Below are 18,516 nucleotides of genomic sequence, written 5' to 3' on the forward strand. Positions count from 1 at the left end.
GAAACGTGCAGGGTAGTTATGTGGCGGTGACTCAGAGACCTCTACAGTTGTTGCCTCACGACCTGCTGCGTGTCCCAAACGGGAAACAGGCTCAGGGGTCACACAAACTCCAGGAGGAGGCTTCAGTAGGCCAAACCAACTGAGGCCCAGCAAGGGAGCACCCCGCGACATGCTGCCACTGCTACAGGCCCTTTTCCCAGGACCAGCGTCAGCCCAGTGGCCTGCGGCCGCAGCCCTGAATCACAACACAGACAGGGCCAGCCTGTCCAGCTCTAGACTCCCTGGCACCTTGGTCCCATCCTGCCATCAGTCTTAGCTCATGGAACATTCCAGAAAGAGCCGAGGGGTCAGGCCCCACAGTGCTCTCCCACCCCACCTCCTGGCCGATACTGGGCCAGGTGCCCAGGACAGACAGGCTTGACACAGCAACATGAAATGGCAGCTGTTCATCCAGGGACATCAACTCTCTTGGACTTAGGGCTCCTGACTGTGGGCAGGGGAGGAGCCAGGAGAGAGGGGGTGGCCCATGCCAGCCCCACCCACTGCACCCAGGCCTCTGCAGGGGACCTGGTATCAGGCCAGGGAGGATGCCTGCTGGAGGGAGGGGCCAGGTGGAGGCCCTGTGGAAGGTCACCCAGATGCAAGTCATCTTGTGGGCTCTGTCGCCCATCCCAGGCCGCACCTTGTCCCAGGAGGCTGTTGCCTCACTCTGGTGGAGGCAGGTGGGGATGGGGTCTGCTGCCCATTCCCGCCCGGTGCCGGTCCTGCAGCCACAGGTTGCCTAGCACCAGGCTCAGGAACCCCCGCCAGGCGAGGGGCAGGCCAGGACCAAGTGCAGACAGCCATGCTGAGTTAGCGGCTGCCCTCCTGGAGCCTTCCAGAAAGAAAACAAGCAAACCAATTATCACTCAGCAGGCAGCATGTCTGCAGGGCCTGCCCACCTGGGGGCAGCTGGCCCAGAGCACAGAATGGACAGAAATGTTCCTTGCCAGAAGGCAGACCCCCTGGGGCATGAGGCAGAGCACTGGGAACCAGGGCCTTGGGCTAGCAGCACCAGTGCGGGGGAGGGGCTGGGGACAGGAGGGCAGAGCCCAGGGCAAGGACACAGAGGGATGGAGGCTCCAGGCCTTCCCTCCACCCTCTGCCCCTTCTGGCCCACACAGACACCAGGGCCTGGTGGGCGTCCTAAATGCTGGCTGACCTCAGGACAGAGCAAGCGAGATGCCCCAGTGCGGTGCAGGGGCCCACAGTAACAACCGGGCCCGGGGACAGAAGGCCCAGCTCAGCCCTGTCCCAACCCCTGCCTTTGAGGAACAGGAGGGAAACGGAGGCAGCATGTGGCCTACAGCAACTGGCTGGTGGCCAGCAAGTCCCCAGGACAGGGCCTGTAGCCCACTAGTCCTGGGGCAGGGACCAGGCACTCGGGGTGCTGGCTGGGGAGGTGCGGGGTGGGCGGTCCCAGAAGCCAAGGCCTGATGCCGAGAGGCCCGCTGACAGGGGTGAGGGTCCTCGTGCCTCCAACAGCCCCCAAGACAGGCAGGGAAGGAAGGGTGTCCGGCTCTAGGGCCCTGTGGGGCCAGCACCATGGAGTCCACCCAGTCTCTACCCAGCCCACTGGGCAGCACCGCTCAGGGGCAGCTGGGGGGTGTCCGCCACCAGAGCCCCCCACACAGGCAGTTCTTGATCCAGCGCTGCTCCCACTGCTTGACCGCCGTGGTCTTGTTGGGGGACCTGAGCATTGTGACGCAGCCGCACCTGGGGGCAAGCACAGGCCGGCTGCAGGGTGCCTGTCGGTGGCCTTCCCAGCAGCCCCAGGCCTGGCCCGTGCCCACGGGTGACCCAAGGGTCCCAGAGCACTTAGACCTACTCTCTGGTCACTTGGTGATATGTCATGCTGAAGGCTGTGCTCGCCACCCTGCGGCCAGGCAGGCCCTCCAGAGGCCGCTGGCTGGGACGCAGCCCCCAAGAGGGAAGCCAGGATGCAGGCCTGGTCTCACCTGGTGCAGGCCTTGCACTCCTCTGTGGGGTAGGCGCCCAGGTGCAGCCGCCGTAGATGGTCCATCTTAGGCTGGCCCGGTGCTCTGGGGACGGGAGGGGAGGCATGAGGGCCGGGGCACAGGGCCAGACTGGGCAGGAGGGTGAGTCCACAGGTGGACAGTGGGTCTCCTCCCACCATCAGGTATCAACCCTGGGACACCAGCTTCTGCCAGCGGCCAAGTGCCCTGAGCACAGGAAACAGGCCAGCACCCGTGGCCTTCCCAAGTGGGTGGCCCTGCACTTGGTGGCATGGGATGGCATGCACACAGGTGGAGCACAATGACCTCCCTGAGAACAAGGACACTAGTACACGGGCACAGAAATGGTGACTGCCACCACCCAGAGGCTGTGGCCCTTGCTGTCCCCCTCCTTTCCCCTCCTTCAGTGCTGGGGATTGAACCAGGCCTGAACTTGTGACCCTCCTGCCTCAGTCTCCCAGGTGACATCGCAGGAGCCTGTCACCCTGCATCTGGGGAGACTGAGGCAGGAGGGCCAGAGTCTCGGGCCCTTAAGAGGCATCCGCCATGTGACAGGCCTTGGCCTGGTACCCTTGGAGTCTGGGCTGGGAAGGACACCGGGAGCCGCTGGGCAAGGGAGTCAGGTGCATGCTGACAAGGACCCGGCTGAGAGGGGTCTGAAGCTTGGGCAGGGCACTGGTGGTACCCACAGAGGGCAAGATAGGCAAGGGGGGGCAGTGCACACATCTGCCCAGGCACGCAGGCCACAAAGGCCAGCACCCCGCAGGCCACAGGAGCCTGGGAGCAGCACTGCCTGAGGGGCTGGGACGGCCCTTCAAGTGGCTTCTGCGGAGCTGGGTTACATTCTCTAGAACAGAGCTCCAGAAGGGACCCTGTGGCAGCCTGCCCCGCACAGCTCCGCCTGCCCCAGCATTGCCCCGCCCCTTTCTCCCAGCCCCACCCTTTCCCTGAAACCCAAAGCCAGGCTCCAGACCCCCCCCCCCCCCCCCCCCCAGCACCAGAGGACCACCAAGAGGGCTGGCCAAGCCTGGCAGCTTCCCTGGTGGCCACAGCATCGCCTCCCTGTCATGCCCTGGGCTTTGTTTCTATATCTACATATTTTTTATGCTGGAAAAAAACCTCCAATTTTATGTCTATTAAAGAGAAAAGTAGGGCTCCATCTCCAAGACACTGACATCACCGACAACACGTCAACCTGCGCTGCTTCCTGTCCAGTCCTAGGACATACCTTGTCCTGCCTGGCCAGCGGGGCAGCAGGAGCCGCCCTGTCCACCCCCATGCTGCTCAGTCCCCAGCACTATTGCTCAGGGAGCCTCACAGCTTCCGCGGTGACCAGGACTTGGGTGGGGCCTCTGAGTGGTCTGGGTCCCCACCCAGTGACTTCAGAGGCTTGGTCCTCTCACCTACTCATGGAGTCAGGAGGCCCCCTGGGTGCCACTGTCCAGGACAGGGCTGGCTCAGCACCAGGTTGGACCCCACACACGCCAGAGGACAGCCAGGGTGGCATCCTGCACACAGCGAGATCGCCAGCCCAAGAAGGGTGCAAGGGTGTGACCGGGCTGGGGAGGCCCCCTGGAAGTGGCGGGCAGGGCTGCCACTCACCTGGCGAGGCTGTCTAGCTGCAAAGTGGTGGCACTGCCTGGCAGCGTGGGTGCCCTGCCGAAGTACAGGCGCAGGGGTTGCTTGGGCTGCAGGCGGCTGACCAGACCATCGCTGACGGGCAGCCAGTCCAGGCTGGGGACCAGCAGCTGGCTGGGCAGCAGGCAGCACTCGTCCACTAGTGCCTCATCTGGCTCGCTAGATGGGCCCTCGTCTCGGCCTGTGGGGAAGTGGTCTCAGTGGCCGGTTGGCCCACAAGGCCCAAGGGACATGCAGGGTGACCTGGAAAGCTCCTTCGTGCCCCTGGCCTCACTAGCCTTTGTGGGGCAGGGACTGCCAAGTACCCTCCAAAGAACTCTTCTGCAAGCACCAGTGCCCCTCCCAGGCACTGGGAGCAGAACCAGTACAGCCGCCTGATGGCTGGTGCCAAGGGCTGCCCAGCCCAACTGGACCTGGCAGGACTGGGCTGGCTACCCGAGGGACTCAAGGCGCCTTTCTGCCTACAGGAGCTTATACCCTGGCGGAGCATCTCAACTAGGGATTGGACTTTGGTAGAGACAGGACTAGTAGTTGGGGGTGCCTCACAACAGATCCAGAGCTTGGTGAGCAGGCGAAAGAGCAGGGACATGCTGTCCTGGGTGTCCGAGGTGGCTGTGTACACGGGCAGGCAGCTGGGCTTCAGCAGGCCCCAGATGCGAATGACCACCATCAGCTCCCGCAGCATGCCCAGTGAGGTGCCATCCCGCAGGAAGCTGTGGCCTGGCCGCAGTGGGGAGCCCTGCCGGACAGAGGTACTGGGTGTGACCACCAGACCTGTGCATCCCCAGTAGGCAGTGGGGCCCCTGAGGCCCCTGAGCAGCGAGGCTGTAGAGACGAGCAGGTGAGGCTGCTGGGCACCCACCCGAGAGCAACCAGCCCCGGTGCCCACTGTGCTGAGCAGGAGCCCTGAGGAGGCAGACCCCACAGAGGAGCCAGCTTTGGGGTTCCTGGGGAGCCTGATGCCTTGCTGGGGAGGGGAAGGTGGGCTCCTCAACCTGTAGGCGGTTACAGCACCCCAGGGCAGGGAGGCCTCCCACTGTGCTCCCCTGCAGTGAGGGCAGAGCCCCCAAATCCACAGGGCAGCAGCTGCATGCGACTAGCTGGGGCTTGGACTGATGTTGAAGCCCAAAGGACACCAGGAGTTAGTTGGGATTAGGGTGCTGGAGGATGAGGAGACTAGGGAGGAGCAAAGGGAAGAAGAGTTGGAAAAGTTGCGTTGGAGCTGCGGCTTGGAGGAGGGGAGGCAGAGGCGTGGCTGGGGAGGAGGCGGGGCTTGGGGGAGGGGAGGCAGAGGCGTGGCTGGGGAGGGGAGGCAGAGGCGTGGCTGCGGAGGAGGCGGGGCTTGGGGAGGGGAGGCAGAGGCGTGGCTGCGGAGGAGGCGGGGCTTGGGGAGGGGAGGCAGAGGCGTGGCTGCGGAGGAGGCGGGGCTTGGGGGAGGGGAGGCAGAGGCGTGGCTGGGGAGGGGAGGCAGAGGCGTGGCTGCGGAGGAGGCGGGGCTTGGGGGAGGGAAGGTGGGGAGTGGAAGAGGTGACCTGGAGGTGGGGCTCGACATACCTGGTTGGGCAGGCTAGCCAGGAGATAAAGCACAAAGTCGCCGACCCACTGCAGAAGCTGCTGCAGCGCCTGCAGCGTGTTCATGTCTAGGACAAACTCCTCAGTCTTGAGGTTGATCATAACCTTGTCGATGTCTAAAAAGAACAAGGTCAGAGCAGTCAGGGTGGCCAGGTCCTCCTGAGTGCACGCTTTGCCTGCTACCATTCAGGCCCTGCACCCTGCACAGACTGAGCACCCACTGCTCTGGCCCGGGTAGGAGCCCATGCCAACATGGACATGCAATGCAGCACAGCAGGGGCTTCAAGGAGGCGGGCTGGAGAGGGGCCAGCACCAGCTGCCTGCCCACTTGGGCCGCCTCTCAGCTGCTCTTGGCCTCCAGCCTCCACATACTTGGGACATTGCAAATGCAGACCTGGCCCTGTGGGGAACACCATCTGGGCTCACAGTAAGGGCCACCAGCAAGGGGGGCGCCCACCTGGTCAGTGGTGGCCTAGTACCTATTTACACCCCACAGGTGTTTCTCAGGGGGTCCTAGGGTGACATGACTCCCTCTGTCAGGAAGGACTGGCCATGAGCAGACCAGGGCAATCACAGCCACTCTGCATGAAGCAGCAGGGGTTGCTGGCTAACCTACTGTGCCCCTGCAGAGGGATCACTGAACAGTCACCACAAGGTACTGTAAAATGACACCAGGAGCCAGGCATGGTGGCCACACCCGTTATCCCAGTGACTCAGGAGGCTGAGCAGGAGGATAACAAGTTCAAGGTCAGCCTCAACAATTGAGCAAGACTGTCTTGAAATATAAAACAGAAAGGGCTGGGATGCGGCTCAGCGGCTAAGCACCCCTGGGTTCAGTCCCTGGTATCAATAACACTGATAATACCAGGAGGAAAAGCCTCTTTTCCACTTCCTACCATATCTGTAGTGTGAGCTTGTGTGATGCACTGGCACCTGGGGGCTGGTGTGTGCATGGGGTTCCTGGGGTTGCCACTCACAGAAAAAGGCCTGACTGCAGAGGCCAGGCCTGGGTATCGCCATGTGGAAAGATGGCGGGCAGGAGACAGTGCCCCCATCCCCTAGGGAGGCCTGGGAGACAGAGGCTGCTGGGGCAGTTGGTCATACCTCTGTGCCACCACATTACAACAGCAGCCCCTTCCCTGCTGGGTGGTGTCCCTGACGTGCCACGGGGTGATGGGGAACTTGTCTTCTAGGTAGTTCTGATTTCCTCTGAGGGCCCATGGTCACACACACTGTTTACTCAGCAGTAAGTCAGAAACCTGATTGTCTGGGGCAGTCCTGGGTGTGGAATCCAAGGCCCTGTGCACACCAGGATCTACTGCTGAGCCCCACTGAGCCCCAGCCCTGGCCTGGGAAGCCTGGAGTTCTGGAAGGGAAATGTTAGCTGGGTGCATGGCACAGACCTGTCATCCCAGCAACTCAAGAGGCTGAGGCTGGAGGATCTCAAGTTCAAGACTAGCTTCATCAACTTAGCAAGACTGTCTCAAAAATAAAAATAAAAATGGCTGGGATGAAGCTCAGTGGTGAGCCCTCCTGGGTTCCATCCCCAGCAACACACACACACAAGCACATTTGCTGTTCTTTTGCAAGTACCTATCACTGGGCTTTGTCTAAACTTTCCACCAAGAACCTGAATAATGTTACCAATGAGAAACAAAACAGGCCACAGGCCCTGTCCCAGAGTCTCACCCACCGACGTCAGTGATCTTGGCACAGATCTCGGTTAGCCGGTCGCCAGGGCTCTTATCAGGGGTGTTGAGGAAATGTGGACACAGCAGAGACTTGAGCGTGGAGCTGACAGCCATCAGAAAAAGCTTTGTGTGGTAGTCGCACACGCGTGTCACCGTACACGGCGAGAGCCTGCAGAGTGAGGCCTTCATGGCCAGGATCCGGGTGGAGAGCACCTGGGGAACGTGTGCAGGAGGGCAGGTGGGCTGAGGATCCCACCTGGGCCTGGGGTGCACACACCCCAGAGCGAGCCAGTTGGCAGGCTGTAGCACCTCGGCTTGCCCACTAGCCTTTCTGGGCCTCACTCCCCTCAAGGCCAACTGAACAGTAGGAGGACCTGCCTCACAGGGTCGGCCTGGGACAGTTCTGTCCCCAGTGGACACTCAGTGATGGTTATGACAGGGCATGGTTCTAGCAACAAGTGGGCGAAGCCAGGTTCACTGCTCGACAGGAGACTCAGTGGCAAGGAAGAGACCCCCGAGGGGGAGCAGAGTCAAAGTACCCAAGTGCTTGGCACACTGGCGAGTGAGCGGTCAGCTGCTGGCCAGTCTCCAGTGCCACCTGACGTCTGGGTTCCATCCCCGCTTCCTCCACTCTGTTTTGGTGCTGGGATGGAACCCAGGGCTGTGTGGACCAGCCAGATGCCCTCCGGCCCCAGCCTCCAAGACAACCTGACCCGCTTCCCACCAGATCCTGCTGCGAGTGGGACCCTGCTGACCTTCTCTGGTTACTACTGGGCTAAAGAAGACCAGGATGTTTTTCTTGGTGCTGGGGATGAAACCCAGGGCCTCCTGCACAACAGGACTGACCTGCCCCACTGCCCCCCTGGGCTCTGGTGAGACCACAGCCTCCTGCTCCCAGCTTCCCCGCTCCTACTGTTGCCATGTCTGAGGTGGCCAATGGCCCACCTGGGACCTGGTGAGTTCTGGGGGAGGTCCGGAGACCCGGCTGTGAGCAGGGTCAGGAGGGAGGTCCAAGAAGGCTCACGACCTACTTGCAGTGTTTCACTTTCACAAGAAACTTGTGAAGGACCGGGGTATAGCTCAGGCAGAGCCAAGGCCCTGGATCTGACCACCAGACCCCACACCAAAAAAGCCCCCAAACTAAGGAGGAGGGCCAGAGAGCTTTTCCCAGGTGTAGGGCCCCACAGTACCCTATCTATAGCACCTCACCTGCCTTGAACTGCAGACGCAGCCTCACTGCCCCAGGTGAGGCCCCCACCTCGACTGCCCCAGGCGAGGCCCCCCAGATGACCGGCCCCAGGCGAGGCCCCCCAGATGACCTGCCCCAGGCGAGGCCCCCCAGATGACCTGCCCCAGGCGAGGCCCCCCAGATGACCGGCCCCAGGCGAGGCCCCCCAGATGACCTGCCCCAGGCGAGGCCCCCCAGATGACCGGCCCCAGGCGAGGCCCCCCAGATGACCGGCCCCAGGCGAGGCCCCCCAGATGACCGGCCCCAGGCGAGGCCCCCCCTCGAGCCTCAGGGAGCCCACCTGCTGCAGGGCTGCGCTCTGGCGTGTGTACTCCTCGTGCAGCTTCTCCACCAGGCTCTGCACCATGCCGGGCTGCACGTGCAGCAGGATGTCCCACCAGTCGTAGCCCGTCACCATGCAGTACTCGAGCAGGAACAGCAGGTGCCGCAGGGCCAGGGACACCTCCAGTGCGTGGCCCATGGAGGGCGAGATGCGCAGCATGCTTAGCTGCCAGGAGGGGACAGGAGGGGACAGGGAGGGTCGGCCTGCGCCTTCCAGGCTGGGCTGCAGGCGGCGGGGGTGTGGCTCACCCTGGCCACCCCACACTCCAGGCCCCACAGGCTGGCCTCAGCCAGGCGCTCCCTCGAGGCTGCTGAAGCCTGGGGCGCAGCTGGATGTCCAGGAGGCTCCCAGACCTCTCTGAGCTGAGCACACACTCGTCGTGGGTGGGGGCCCGATGCCTGCCAGGCTTGGGGGGCACCACTGGACCCTGAGGCCTCGGTACAGGCAGTCTGACCGCTTCTGCTCCCTGGGTGCCCACTACGTGCCCATACTAGGCTGGGGCCTTTTCCAGGTCACCTGATGATGGGGCAGCGCAGGCTGCAGGCTGAAGGACTTGCCAGCAATGGTCAGGAGAACAGCAAGGGGACCCTCCCGTGTCCCTCCTGCGGAGGGCAGGAGCCCTGGTGCTCTAGTCATCACGTCCCCAGCTCTGCAGGCGTCCCGAGGGCCCTTACCTTCCCATGGTTGTCGATGCCCACGAGGGCCAGCGAAGTCCAGGACAGCTGCATGGCCTTGAAGTGCACTGCAGGGCCTGTGGTGCGAGGGCGCTTGAGGGCCGGCTCGTCCACAGAGCGCGGGGTCGCGGAGCTATAGAAGACCACCATGGTCTGCAGCGAGAGGCGGTGCACTATGTGGACGCTGCCGTCGTGGAAGGCCAAGGCCAGCCCTGGGGACACAGGTGGCATCAGGTACACAAGGGCAAGGAGCCAGGATCTGGGCTGAGAGCTGCTGCTGGTATCCAGCCTACCCCTGGCAGCTGCTCTCCCCATCTCTTGCTACTAAATCCCAAGAGTCAGGCTTCGGGCTCGAGCCCCAAGGCCCTGCGCCAGGTAGCACCTGGGCTGGCGTGGCTGCCAGCGCCTTCCAGGGACGAGGCAGGAAGCCTCCACTAGATGGGACTTGGGAGCTCCTGGACCTGCAGGAACCAGACACAGAGCCTCGTGGAGGTCCCTGGAGCCCTGGAGGGAGCCATCCATGGTGGAGGCAAGCTGGGGCCCTCCGTGCCCGTCACCTGCAGCTGTCTTAGGGAAACCAGAGGTTTGCCCACAGCCAGTCCTGGCCCTGCCCATCGGGAGGGCAGGCAGTTCCACACCCATAGGCTTATAGATAAGAGCTGACAATAGGGTCTCTGGAGGTGGCATGGATGGAAAACAAAGATTCTGTCTGTACTTTCAGCTCTAAATAAAAGGCCGTGAGACTGATGCAGAAATTATCATTGTTACTATCTTTGGAACTGGGGATTGAACTGATTCTACCACACCATTTTGGTATTTGTTTTAGAACAGGATCTGGCAAAATTGCACAGGCTGGCCTTGAACTTGCCATGCTCCTGCTCCACCTCCCGCATTCCGGAACAACTGGCGCGGCCACCATGTCCAGCAACCAGTGCAAACTGTGGTAAGTGCTCTTCTTCCCAGCCAATTGGAAAACAGAAGGAGCTGGTGGGCAGGTCTTCACCTCAGAGCTGAGCACGCGGGCTTGTGCTGGACAGTGAGCCCAACTGCTTGGGGGCAGGCCCACAGGTGTGTACCCACAACCACAAGCAGCCTTGCTAGTGTGGCTGGTCTGGCCTGGGACTTCCCTGCCCCCCGCCCCCGTCACGGGCTGATCCTCAACGTCAGATGTCCCACACACTAGCAGTGCAGGCTCAGCCAGAGCCTCCAGCCACTGAGCGCTCAGACCCTGCCACCCTGCCGTGGGCTGGCCTCCCCAGGGAGCAGAGCCAGGAGGCCAGGCTCCCCCAGACCCTCCCAAGCTCAGCATACCAAGGCCGGGGTAGAACTGGGTGTCGCTGGCCACCTTGAGGTCAGTGTTGGTGAGAGAGATGGGCAGCTTGGGCAGTGCCACAGCCGACACACGGTCCAGGTCATTGGTGGCTGACAGGATCCGCCACTTGAGGATCATGGGCTGTTTGTCACCAACTGGAGCATTTGGGGGTGGGAAAGTGGAGGAGGAAAGTTGAGACCCGAGGAAGCATGTCCAAGCAGGTCCGAGGCCTGGGTTCTGCCCAGACAGGATGCACTTCTGGGACTCACACAAGGAACACACAGCTGGTGGTGGGGACACGCACCTGTCCCCAGAGGGGACTGACCCAGCAGAGAAGCTGACCACCACCCCAGAGCCGGGCACAGACCAGCCAAGCTGGGTCTTTTGCTCCTCGACGCTGTGGGACCAGAACACGCCACGGAGCCCACCACCCTCCAGGGCAATGCCCCAGGGACTGGAGGCCTGGGGCTTGGAGAAGTCAGGAGCCCAGGACAGCCACTGGTCACAGACTCGGGGAGGGAACAGGAGACCACAAAGGCTACACAAGGGACCCAGTCCTCCTGCATCCAGGACCCCCAGCTCACTGGGCTGCATGGTGTGTCTGGCCCTAACCTCTGAACCGCCCCAGGCTGGCAGGGAGTTCAGGCCAGCACTGTATCCAGGGAGTGGCTAGGCCCAGAGTGGCCAAGACTGCCAGAGGTCAGTCTCCCGGTGGCCGTCCACCCTGTGGAATGTCACCTCGTGCTGGAAGACCTGCCTGCTCCCCAGCTGCTAGCCATGGTCCCCAGTCTAAACCACCGGGCACAGCTGGAAGGGGCTGAGCCACCTGTTCCCCCAGCCCCCATTCTGGTCTGCCCTGAGCCAGGACAGCCTGGGCCATGGGCTAGACTGCAGCAAGTGATGAGGGAAGAGTGGGACCTCAGGGCCGCAGGACAGAGGGACAAGGACAGCAGGCAGGCCCGCTGTGGGGAGGTGCCTTGGGCACAGGGCCGCAGGTCTGCCTGGCCTGGCTGCAAGTGCCCCACAAGGCTGCTTGGAGGACAAGGGGCAGGAGAGGGGCGGGGCCAGCTGAGTCTGCCAGAGGCCCAGCATGGCCCTGGTAGCCCTGCCCGCCAGGCGACGTGGTGTCAGCCACTGCCCAAGTGCCCAGGCTGCCTGCGCCCTCAGACACCCGGCCACAGCAAGGAGTCACCTGACCACCTCCCAGACTGGCAGGAGCCAGGATGGTCTCATTAGCAGCTTCTGCTCAGCACACTCAAGGCTGACCACTCTAGGGTCCACTAAGGCCAACGGGAACGCATCTCCCTCCAGGCAGGTGAGCCTGGAACCTAGGGCTGGCTGGGTGGGTGGTATGGACATCCGTGGCTCCCCAGAGCTGTGCTGGGAGGGCTCCCCGGGGAGGGCCCAGGCAGCAGGAGGCTGGGTCGTGTGTCCTGGACAAACAGCAAGCCCAAGCCTCGGCACACCAGGGTCTCTGGAAGATTCCATGACGTTCAGAATATAGATAGTCTCCTGTGGCTACAGGCCCATGTATGCTGCTCATCTGCCCTGTGCCTGTTCCTGCCCACCCCCACATCCCCCCAGGACCTCTGCACTCCGTGTCCTGAGACCAGGTGCCCGCTGCCTCTGCAGGAACGGGTGGACAGCTCTGCCTCTTAGCCTGTTTCCTTCCCCAGAGACCAGGATGAAGGCCCCTGCCTCGAGGTGGTGTGAGAGGACAGAGTTGAGGGCTGGGAAAGGCCAAGGCCAGACTTGCCCAGGGCCCGAGAAGACTCACCAGCGGGAGAGATCTGCTGAAAGATGTTGTTCACGGGGAGCCCCTCCTTGCGCAAGGACCAGCACTCCACGAGGCTGCTCGTCGGGCTGGACGCACACAGGAGCACCTGGGGTGTAGCTGGGTCAGGCATGGGGACAGGGCCTTCCGAGTGTCCCTCCCCGCCCCGGCACCTCACAGGCCTGTGAACTGGGCCCACACCCTGGAGTGAGGTCGCACAGCACAGGACCTCCCTGAGGAGGGCACAGGGAACCACACAGGGGCTTCCAGACTTTTGGGGCCCACAGGGAATTCAGGTGACCTGGGGGATCAAAGACACGCAGTCCTCGTCCCTGGGGCCTGTGCTATGTTACTTCCTGGGGCAGAGGGGCTCTGAGGTGGCAACATGGGAGGCCCTGAGCTGGGGTCACCCAGGGTCACCACAGGGACCTCCTGAGAGGAGGCAGGAGGGTCAGAATCAGGGAGCCTGGAAGACACGGTGCTGCTGGCTCTGGGGCTGGGGGGGGCTGGGGCTGGAGAAGGGGACCAGGACTGTCCTTCCCTGGGCCTCAGCAGCTGAAAGAGGGGGATGAGGACTCTTCCTGGGGCCACAAGACCTGGAGGAGGGGGACAAGGACTCTCCTTGGGAGACCCGGTCTGCTGCACCGAGATCTGGGCAGGAAGGCCCCAGTCGGCTCCGGACTCAACCCGAGGGAAAGATCCATGCTGCTTATGCCAGTGAGCACGGTGGCGGCTCCTCACCTGCTCGGACATGTCCCGGGCCAGGAACTTGAGGTGGGTGATGGCGGGGAACTTGTCCTTGCGACTGAGGTCTGTGGTGCAGCGCATGAAGAGCGAGGGCAGGATCTCTGTGTCAATGCGGCACTTCTCGCTGACGACGCTCACGCACACCTTGTAGAACTGCACGGGCGAGGCACTGCTGCCATCCGCGGTGGCTACCACAATGTTGCCACCACCCGTGAAGGCGATGTCAGCCAGGGCCACGCGGCCACGCAGCCGGCACAGGCTCTCGGTGGACGTCAACACCTGCCCGCTGGGTTTGAGCAGGGACACTGTGACCAAGCCGCTGACGGTCACTGCGATCCAGCCCTCCATGGGCTTGCCGCCAAACAGCGTGAGTGACGGCGAGAACTTGACGCGGGAGAACTTCTCACCGAAGCTAGAGGCACCTGACTGTAAGGGAGAGGCGAAAGGCCTGCTCAGCCTGAGGTCTGCCTTTCCTGACCCAACAAGCCCCTCTGGTCACTGCACCCACAGAAACACCAGCACACTGGAAGGTGGCCAGAGTCCCCGGGCCTGAGCCCGCTGCTGCCGAGCCACGGGAACACTGCATGATATGGGCCTCTCTGAGCCTCAGTGTCCTCTGCTGCTGACAGAAGCAGAACAAGTCTTTGGAGAACCGCTGTGGGGAGGAAACAGGTGAATGTACACACAGCGTCATGACTTTTCTCTGTAAAAGGCCAGACAGTCCCTGCTGCAGCCCCCGGGCTGTTTCTGCCTGTGTAGGGCAGAAAAAGCCACAGACAGAGACACTGTCCACAAACAGGAGTGGCTATGTGCCAGCAAAGCTTCATCTAGAGAGGCAGGTAGGGAGCCCAGCACAGTGGCACCTCCTGCTACCCCAGCCACTCAGGAGGCGGAGCAGGAGGATCCCAAGTCCAAGGCCAGGCTGGGCAACTTAGCAAGACCCTGTCTCAAAATAAAATAAGAATTTTCCAAAAAGGGCTGGGGATGCGGCTCAGTGGTAGACTGCTTGCCTGTGATGTGTAAGGCCCTGGGTTCAATTCCTAGTACTGCAAATAAAAAAAAGAAAGAAAGAGAGTTCCCAGGTAACCGGGTACAACCAGTCCATGTGTGGTCCACAGCCCCGGGCATACCACCTGTACTGGGAGGATATCCACCTTCTGGCTCGGGCGGTGTGCTCTGGGAACCGTGGGCCCTGGGTGCAGCGGGACTCCAGGTCAGGTGGCCAATCTGCCTATAGGACACACTAAGGCAGGTGACCATGTGAGGATGGCCCCAGCTGCAGCGTGGCTGGGCCTGAGGACCTGGTGAGACTCAGTGAGACCCAGACATACAAGTCACAGTGACCCAGGGACAGGAGAGTCAAGGACAGCAAAGTTTAGAGGTGGATCTGGGTGCAGGGCTGGGGAGGGATGGGGCTGCTTGAGGGGGCAGGGTGACCTTGTGGGAGGCAGAATGTTCTGGAATCAGAGGGAATGGATGCCCTTTGTGGAAACATGAAACACCTCTGGACTTTACATTTTACACAGGTGAGTCACAGACTGTGAGGATCGGGTCTCAACAAAACTTTTCTAAACAGGTCAAAGAGGTCTTGAAAGTCTCGCGGAGGCTGCACAGGCACAGCCAGGACAGACTCAGGAAGCGGCAGGGCACAGGCCCTGGCCAGCCTCCTCATCATGCCCCCAGGATGATTCCACCAACCAGGAGGCAACTGGCACAGAAGCCTGGAACGAGCAATGACGAGAACGTCCCGGGCCCCAGCGGCCCCACTCCTGACTGGCGAAAGCACAGAGTACAGAATTCAGAACGTGACTGATCAAAGGTCAAGGGTGGGCTGGGCTTTCAGGACACGGCCATCCGGGAAGTGGGTGGCTCACTGAGGACAGCGGCCACTGGCTAACAAGCAGCCTGCTGCGGACCAGGGCTGCAGGCTCAGCACACACCAGGTTTGAGCACAGGGGCTGATGCTGCTCATTTGCTCAGGACACCCACCTTCTCCACGTGCAGCGCCAGCTTCACACCATTGTGCAGCCAGGACAGGGCCACGATGGGGTCCCCCTCCACCATGCTGCCCAGGCAGCTCTCCCAGCTGTTGGCCAAGTGGTCCGCCATGCTCCAGCACTTGATCTGCCCGTCGGCATCAGCGGAGAGGAGCCGGGAGCCTGTGGGAACAGGGCGTCAGGAGCCCTCCACAGCGACAAGGGTTCAAGAAGGCATAGCTGAGCAGCCGGGCCCACAGTGAGGGCACAGAAGGCCTGTGGGAAGAGTGGTAGATACTCTGGGGCCGGCCGGGCCAGCAGTGGCCCCTCCCTGGTGCTCACCTGACTGGTCCCACTCCAGGCAGGTGATGGCCTCACGGTGCTGGGAGCTGACGGAGTGCACATCCCAGGGGTGCTCTGTGTCCAGGATGTGAATCGTGCGGGTCAGGTCTGAGGGCGAGAGCATGAGGGGCAGGTCTCACTTGGCCTCTTCCAGCCAGCAGCCAGCTTCCGGGACCTGTGGCCTGGGGGCTGGGTGGAGACCCTATGGGGAACCCCAGAGAACTGGACGGGAAACACAGGACCACAGGAGCTAACAGTGGGTGTCTCGCGTCCAAAGTACTAGGTGGCTCTTTTTCAATGCCCTGAACCCGTGCTTCTGTGACTTCCCCCCACAAGAGCACATGGCCAGAACAACAGACAGTGGGGGAAAGTCACCGCACACCTCAGAAGCTATCCACAGCCATGTCAGGACACTCAGCCCAGAACCAGGGCTGAGTGTCCTACAAGTGTCCTTCAGTGATCCCAGCCCAAGTTCCATCCTTACACTCATGGGGGGGGGGGGGCAGCTCCTGCACCAGGTGTGGCACCAATAACCCTCTGGACCCCAAGTGCAGACTATAGCAGGGCAGGGGAAGGGCTCTCTGCCAGGTCTGGTCAGCAGAGAGCCTGAGGCAATGTGCTGGGAGCAAGGGTGACAGTGTGCAGGTGGGTGGGCAGGGGCACACCCTGGTCATCGCTGCGGAGGTCCGTGGTGAAGGCAATGAGGTTGCGGCAGGACCAGGCACAGGCCAGGGGCACTGATGGGCAGTGGGTGCTCTTGGGCCACTTCTCCCACTCACAGACGTAGGCCAGGTCCATCGTGCCCACTGTGCACGTACACTCACTGCTCCTGCAGAAAGGAGGTCGGGCTTGCCAAGGGCTCCAACTGAGTGGTTCTGGGACTGAGATGGCCAGGTCCCTGAACTTGGCTTCAACGTGAGCACCGGAGGAATGTAATTCTCCGTTTTATTCAGACAGGATCTCTATGCTGCCCAGGCTAGTCTCCAACCCCTGGGCTCTAGTGATCCTTCTGCCTCAGCTTCTTCCCCAGTAGTGACAGGTGTGCAGCTGCACCTGGCTTAGGACTCAGGTTTCAACAGCAAGGTAGGCCTCCTGGGGAAGCAGTACCTGAGTGAGGCACACCAGAGGGAGGAGGGTTCAGCTGGCAGGAGTAGCCAGGGCAAAGGCCCTGGGGCTGGATCACACCTGAGGGATGAGAGCAGGAGAGCAGGGGGCTGCTCCTGGGCCTTGTGGGTGCCAGGAGGCCTGGGACCTATGTAGGTTTCAACATGCCCACAGGGGCCTTCTAGGGGCAGACTTGGAGGCCCAAGGTGCAGCCCTGGACAGGTCGGGTGACTGGGCTGGTCCAGGTAAGCAAGGACAGGGGTGTAGACACTGAGAAGTGAGTGGACCCTGTGTCTGTAAAGGCTGACCCAGGGGCGCACGAGCTGGGGGAGGGGCTGGGCAGCCGGGGTCTGGGCAGCCGGGGTCTGGGCGGCAGGGCTGCCGAGCCAGCGCTCCTAGGCTCTGCCGTGCCTGGCACCCGCGGTGGAGCCCAGGAGAGCGGAATGACCGCCACCCCATTTTCCTCTAGCGCTCCCTCGGCTCCACCGAGATGCACCCACACACCCTTAACAGTCTTGCAGCCCTGCCCCCAACTCCATTTGACTTCAGGCCCGGGAGACGGCCGGCGCACCCTCAAGATGCGAGGACCCCGCCCCCGTGGCATCGTGGACACCGCCCCAGAGTTCCCCCGCAGCTCGGGGACCTAGCACCCTTCACCTCCAGCCCGCCCTCTGACCCCGCAGGCCCCGCCCCCGACCTCCAGGCCCCGCCGGCCCCCCGCTACCTGCGTCCACCGGCTTCCGCTCCGCCCGCCTCACGCTACGTGCGGCCGCCCGCCGCCAGCTCCAGGCACCCAAGAGCGCTTCGCAGAGACTTCTGGGACGGCGAAGGCTCTGGCTCCGCCCCGCTTCCGGGTTATTTGCATAAAGCAATTCCTAGTAGGCCTTGTGCTGAATTTAGTCCGAAAAATATTATATTTAGTTAAAAAAAAGATATTTTGTCATATCTTGACCATAATTTCATTTAGTTGCGCTGATTTCGATGTAATATACTAAAAGGATTGAATAATTCTTAAAATTGTTTTAGGAATATTCACCTCCACTGTAAAGTGTTTGAATATCTGCCCTATAAATACCGAAATGGAGAGAGGCCTAGTCGTGCTCGCTTCGGCAGCACATATACTAAAATTGGAACGATACAGAGAAGATTAGCATGGCCCCTGCGCAAGGATGACACGCAAATTCGTGAAGCGTTCCATATTTTTGGTGCCTAGTGTTCAGGGGCAGGGAACCCGCAGCTCCCTTACAGGTAGTCTCAGCTCTTCCCATTCATTCCTTTTCTGTCCCGGTGGGGAACCCGTTTAAAGTGAAGCTCTGGCACCCTCAAGCCTCATCTCAGCAGTACCATCCGGGTGAGGCCAAGCCTGGAGGGCAGCGAAGAACCGCCCGAGCTGCGGCCACGGCGGCGCTCCAGCCCGCGCTGGCCCGGGGCTGAGTTCCGACCTTTCACTGGAGGGTTCGCAGTGCGACCTGCGCGGGCTTCCTGCCCTCCCGGAGCCCCGCGGGAGCTTCTCCAGGACACCAGGGGTGTCGATCACCCCGCCAGGGCAGAAGGCCGGCGTCCCTGGCGAGCGGCGACCAGCGGCGACGACCTAGGGCCCAGACCAGCCTGGGCGAGACCCGCTGCCTCCCTCCGTCCGGGCCAGGAGAGCTCGGCGGGAGCAGCTCCCCGGGAAAAGTGCAGCGTCCCGCAGGCCACCGACTCGGCGGGAGCCCGGGCCCGCACGCTGGCGCGCAGCCCACCCGCACCATCCGCAGGATTCCCGCGGTCCCCAGCATCTGCCATACATCCCAAACGCTCCTCCCGCGACCTGGGCTCATCAAAGGAAGGACAGCGCGCTTCCCGGCCCGGAGGAGCCCAGGGAGAGGGGCGAGTGGCCCGGGGAGAAGGGCGAGTGCCCTGGGGGCCCTGGGGAGGAGAGCCCTTGAAGAAGCCGGGTCCCTCCACGGTGCGTCAGCACGGGCCACCTGCCGCCCTAACGCCGCGCGGGGCCAACTCTGCCTCAATTTCTGAAATGTCGGAGACATTTGAGCTCATTCAAAACAGTGGTCCAGATATCAGACGCTGCCCAGGACCAGGGTCCAGTTCCCCAGTGAGGTT

At 62.2% G+C, this 18,516-nt stretch overlaps 1 protein-coding gene across 2 annotated transcripts; it reads right to left on the bottom strand.

Annotated features, from left to right (window-relative positions):
* Nucleotides 1-397: 397 nt before the first annotated feature.
* Nucleotides 398-17,228, bottom strand: MED16 (mediator complex subunit 16). Of its 2 annotated transcripts, none has more exons than XM_081287365.1 (15): nucleotides 16,420-16,490; nucleotides 15,978-16,141; nucleotides 15,313-15,420; nucleotides 14,984-15,153; nucleotides 12,989-13,420; nucleotides 12,251-12,356; nucleotides 10,473-10,628; nucleotides 9,162-9,373; nucleotides 8,446-8,652; nucleotides 6,919-7,129; nucleotides 5,208-5,341; nucleotides 4,200-4,392; nucleotides 3,618-3,834; nucleotides 1,998-2,081; nucleotides 398-1,755 (listed from the first exon to the last, which is right to left on the bottom strand). In XM_081287365.1, the coding sequence occupies exons 2-15, from the start codon at nucleotides 16,108-16,110 to the stop codon at nucleotides 1,629-1,631; spliced, it is 2,490 nt and encodes an 829-aa protein (XP_081143491.1). In that variant the 5' UTR covers nucleotides 16,111-16,141; nucleotides 16,420-16,490; the 3' UTR covers nucleotides 398-1,628. The 2 variants fall into 2 exon arrangements, with proteins under 2 accessions (XP_081143491.1, XP_081143490.1); XM_081287364.1 differs by lacking the exon at nucleotides 16,420-16,490 and adding an exon at nucleotides 17,141-17,228 and having other exon boundaries at nucleotides 408-1,755.
* Nucleotides 17,229-18,516: the final 1,288 nt, after the last annotated feature.

This window comes from Spermophilus citellus (genome assembly GCF_964194105.1).
Source record: "Spermophilus citellus genome assembly, chromosome: 3".
NCBI classification, from domain to species: Eukaryota; Metazoa; Chordata; class Mammalia; order Rodentia; family Sciuridae; genus Spermophilus; species Spermophilus citellus.

Bases quoted from the DNA above. Each gene is read 5' to 3' on its own strand.
- MED16 (XM_081287365.1), bottom strand. From the start codon at position 16,110: ATGGACCTGGCCTACGTCTGTGAGTGGGAGAAGTGGCCCAAGAGCACC. The intron at 15,421-15,977 runs GTGTGCCCCTGC...TCTCGCCCTCAG, and splicing joins CCTCCGCAGCGATGACCAGG to ACCTGACCCGCACGATTCAC. The intron at 10,629-12,250 runs GTGAGTCTTCTC...CAAATGCTCCAG, and splicing joins TCAGCAGATCTCTCCCGCTG to TTGGTGACAAACAGCCCATG.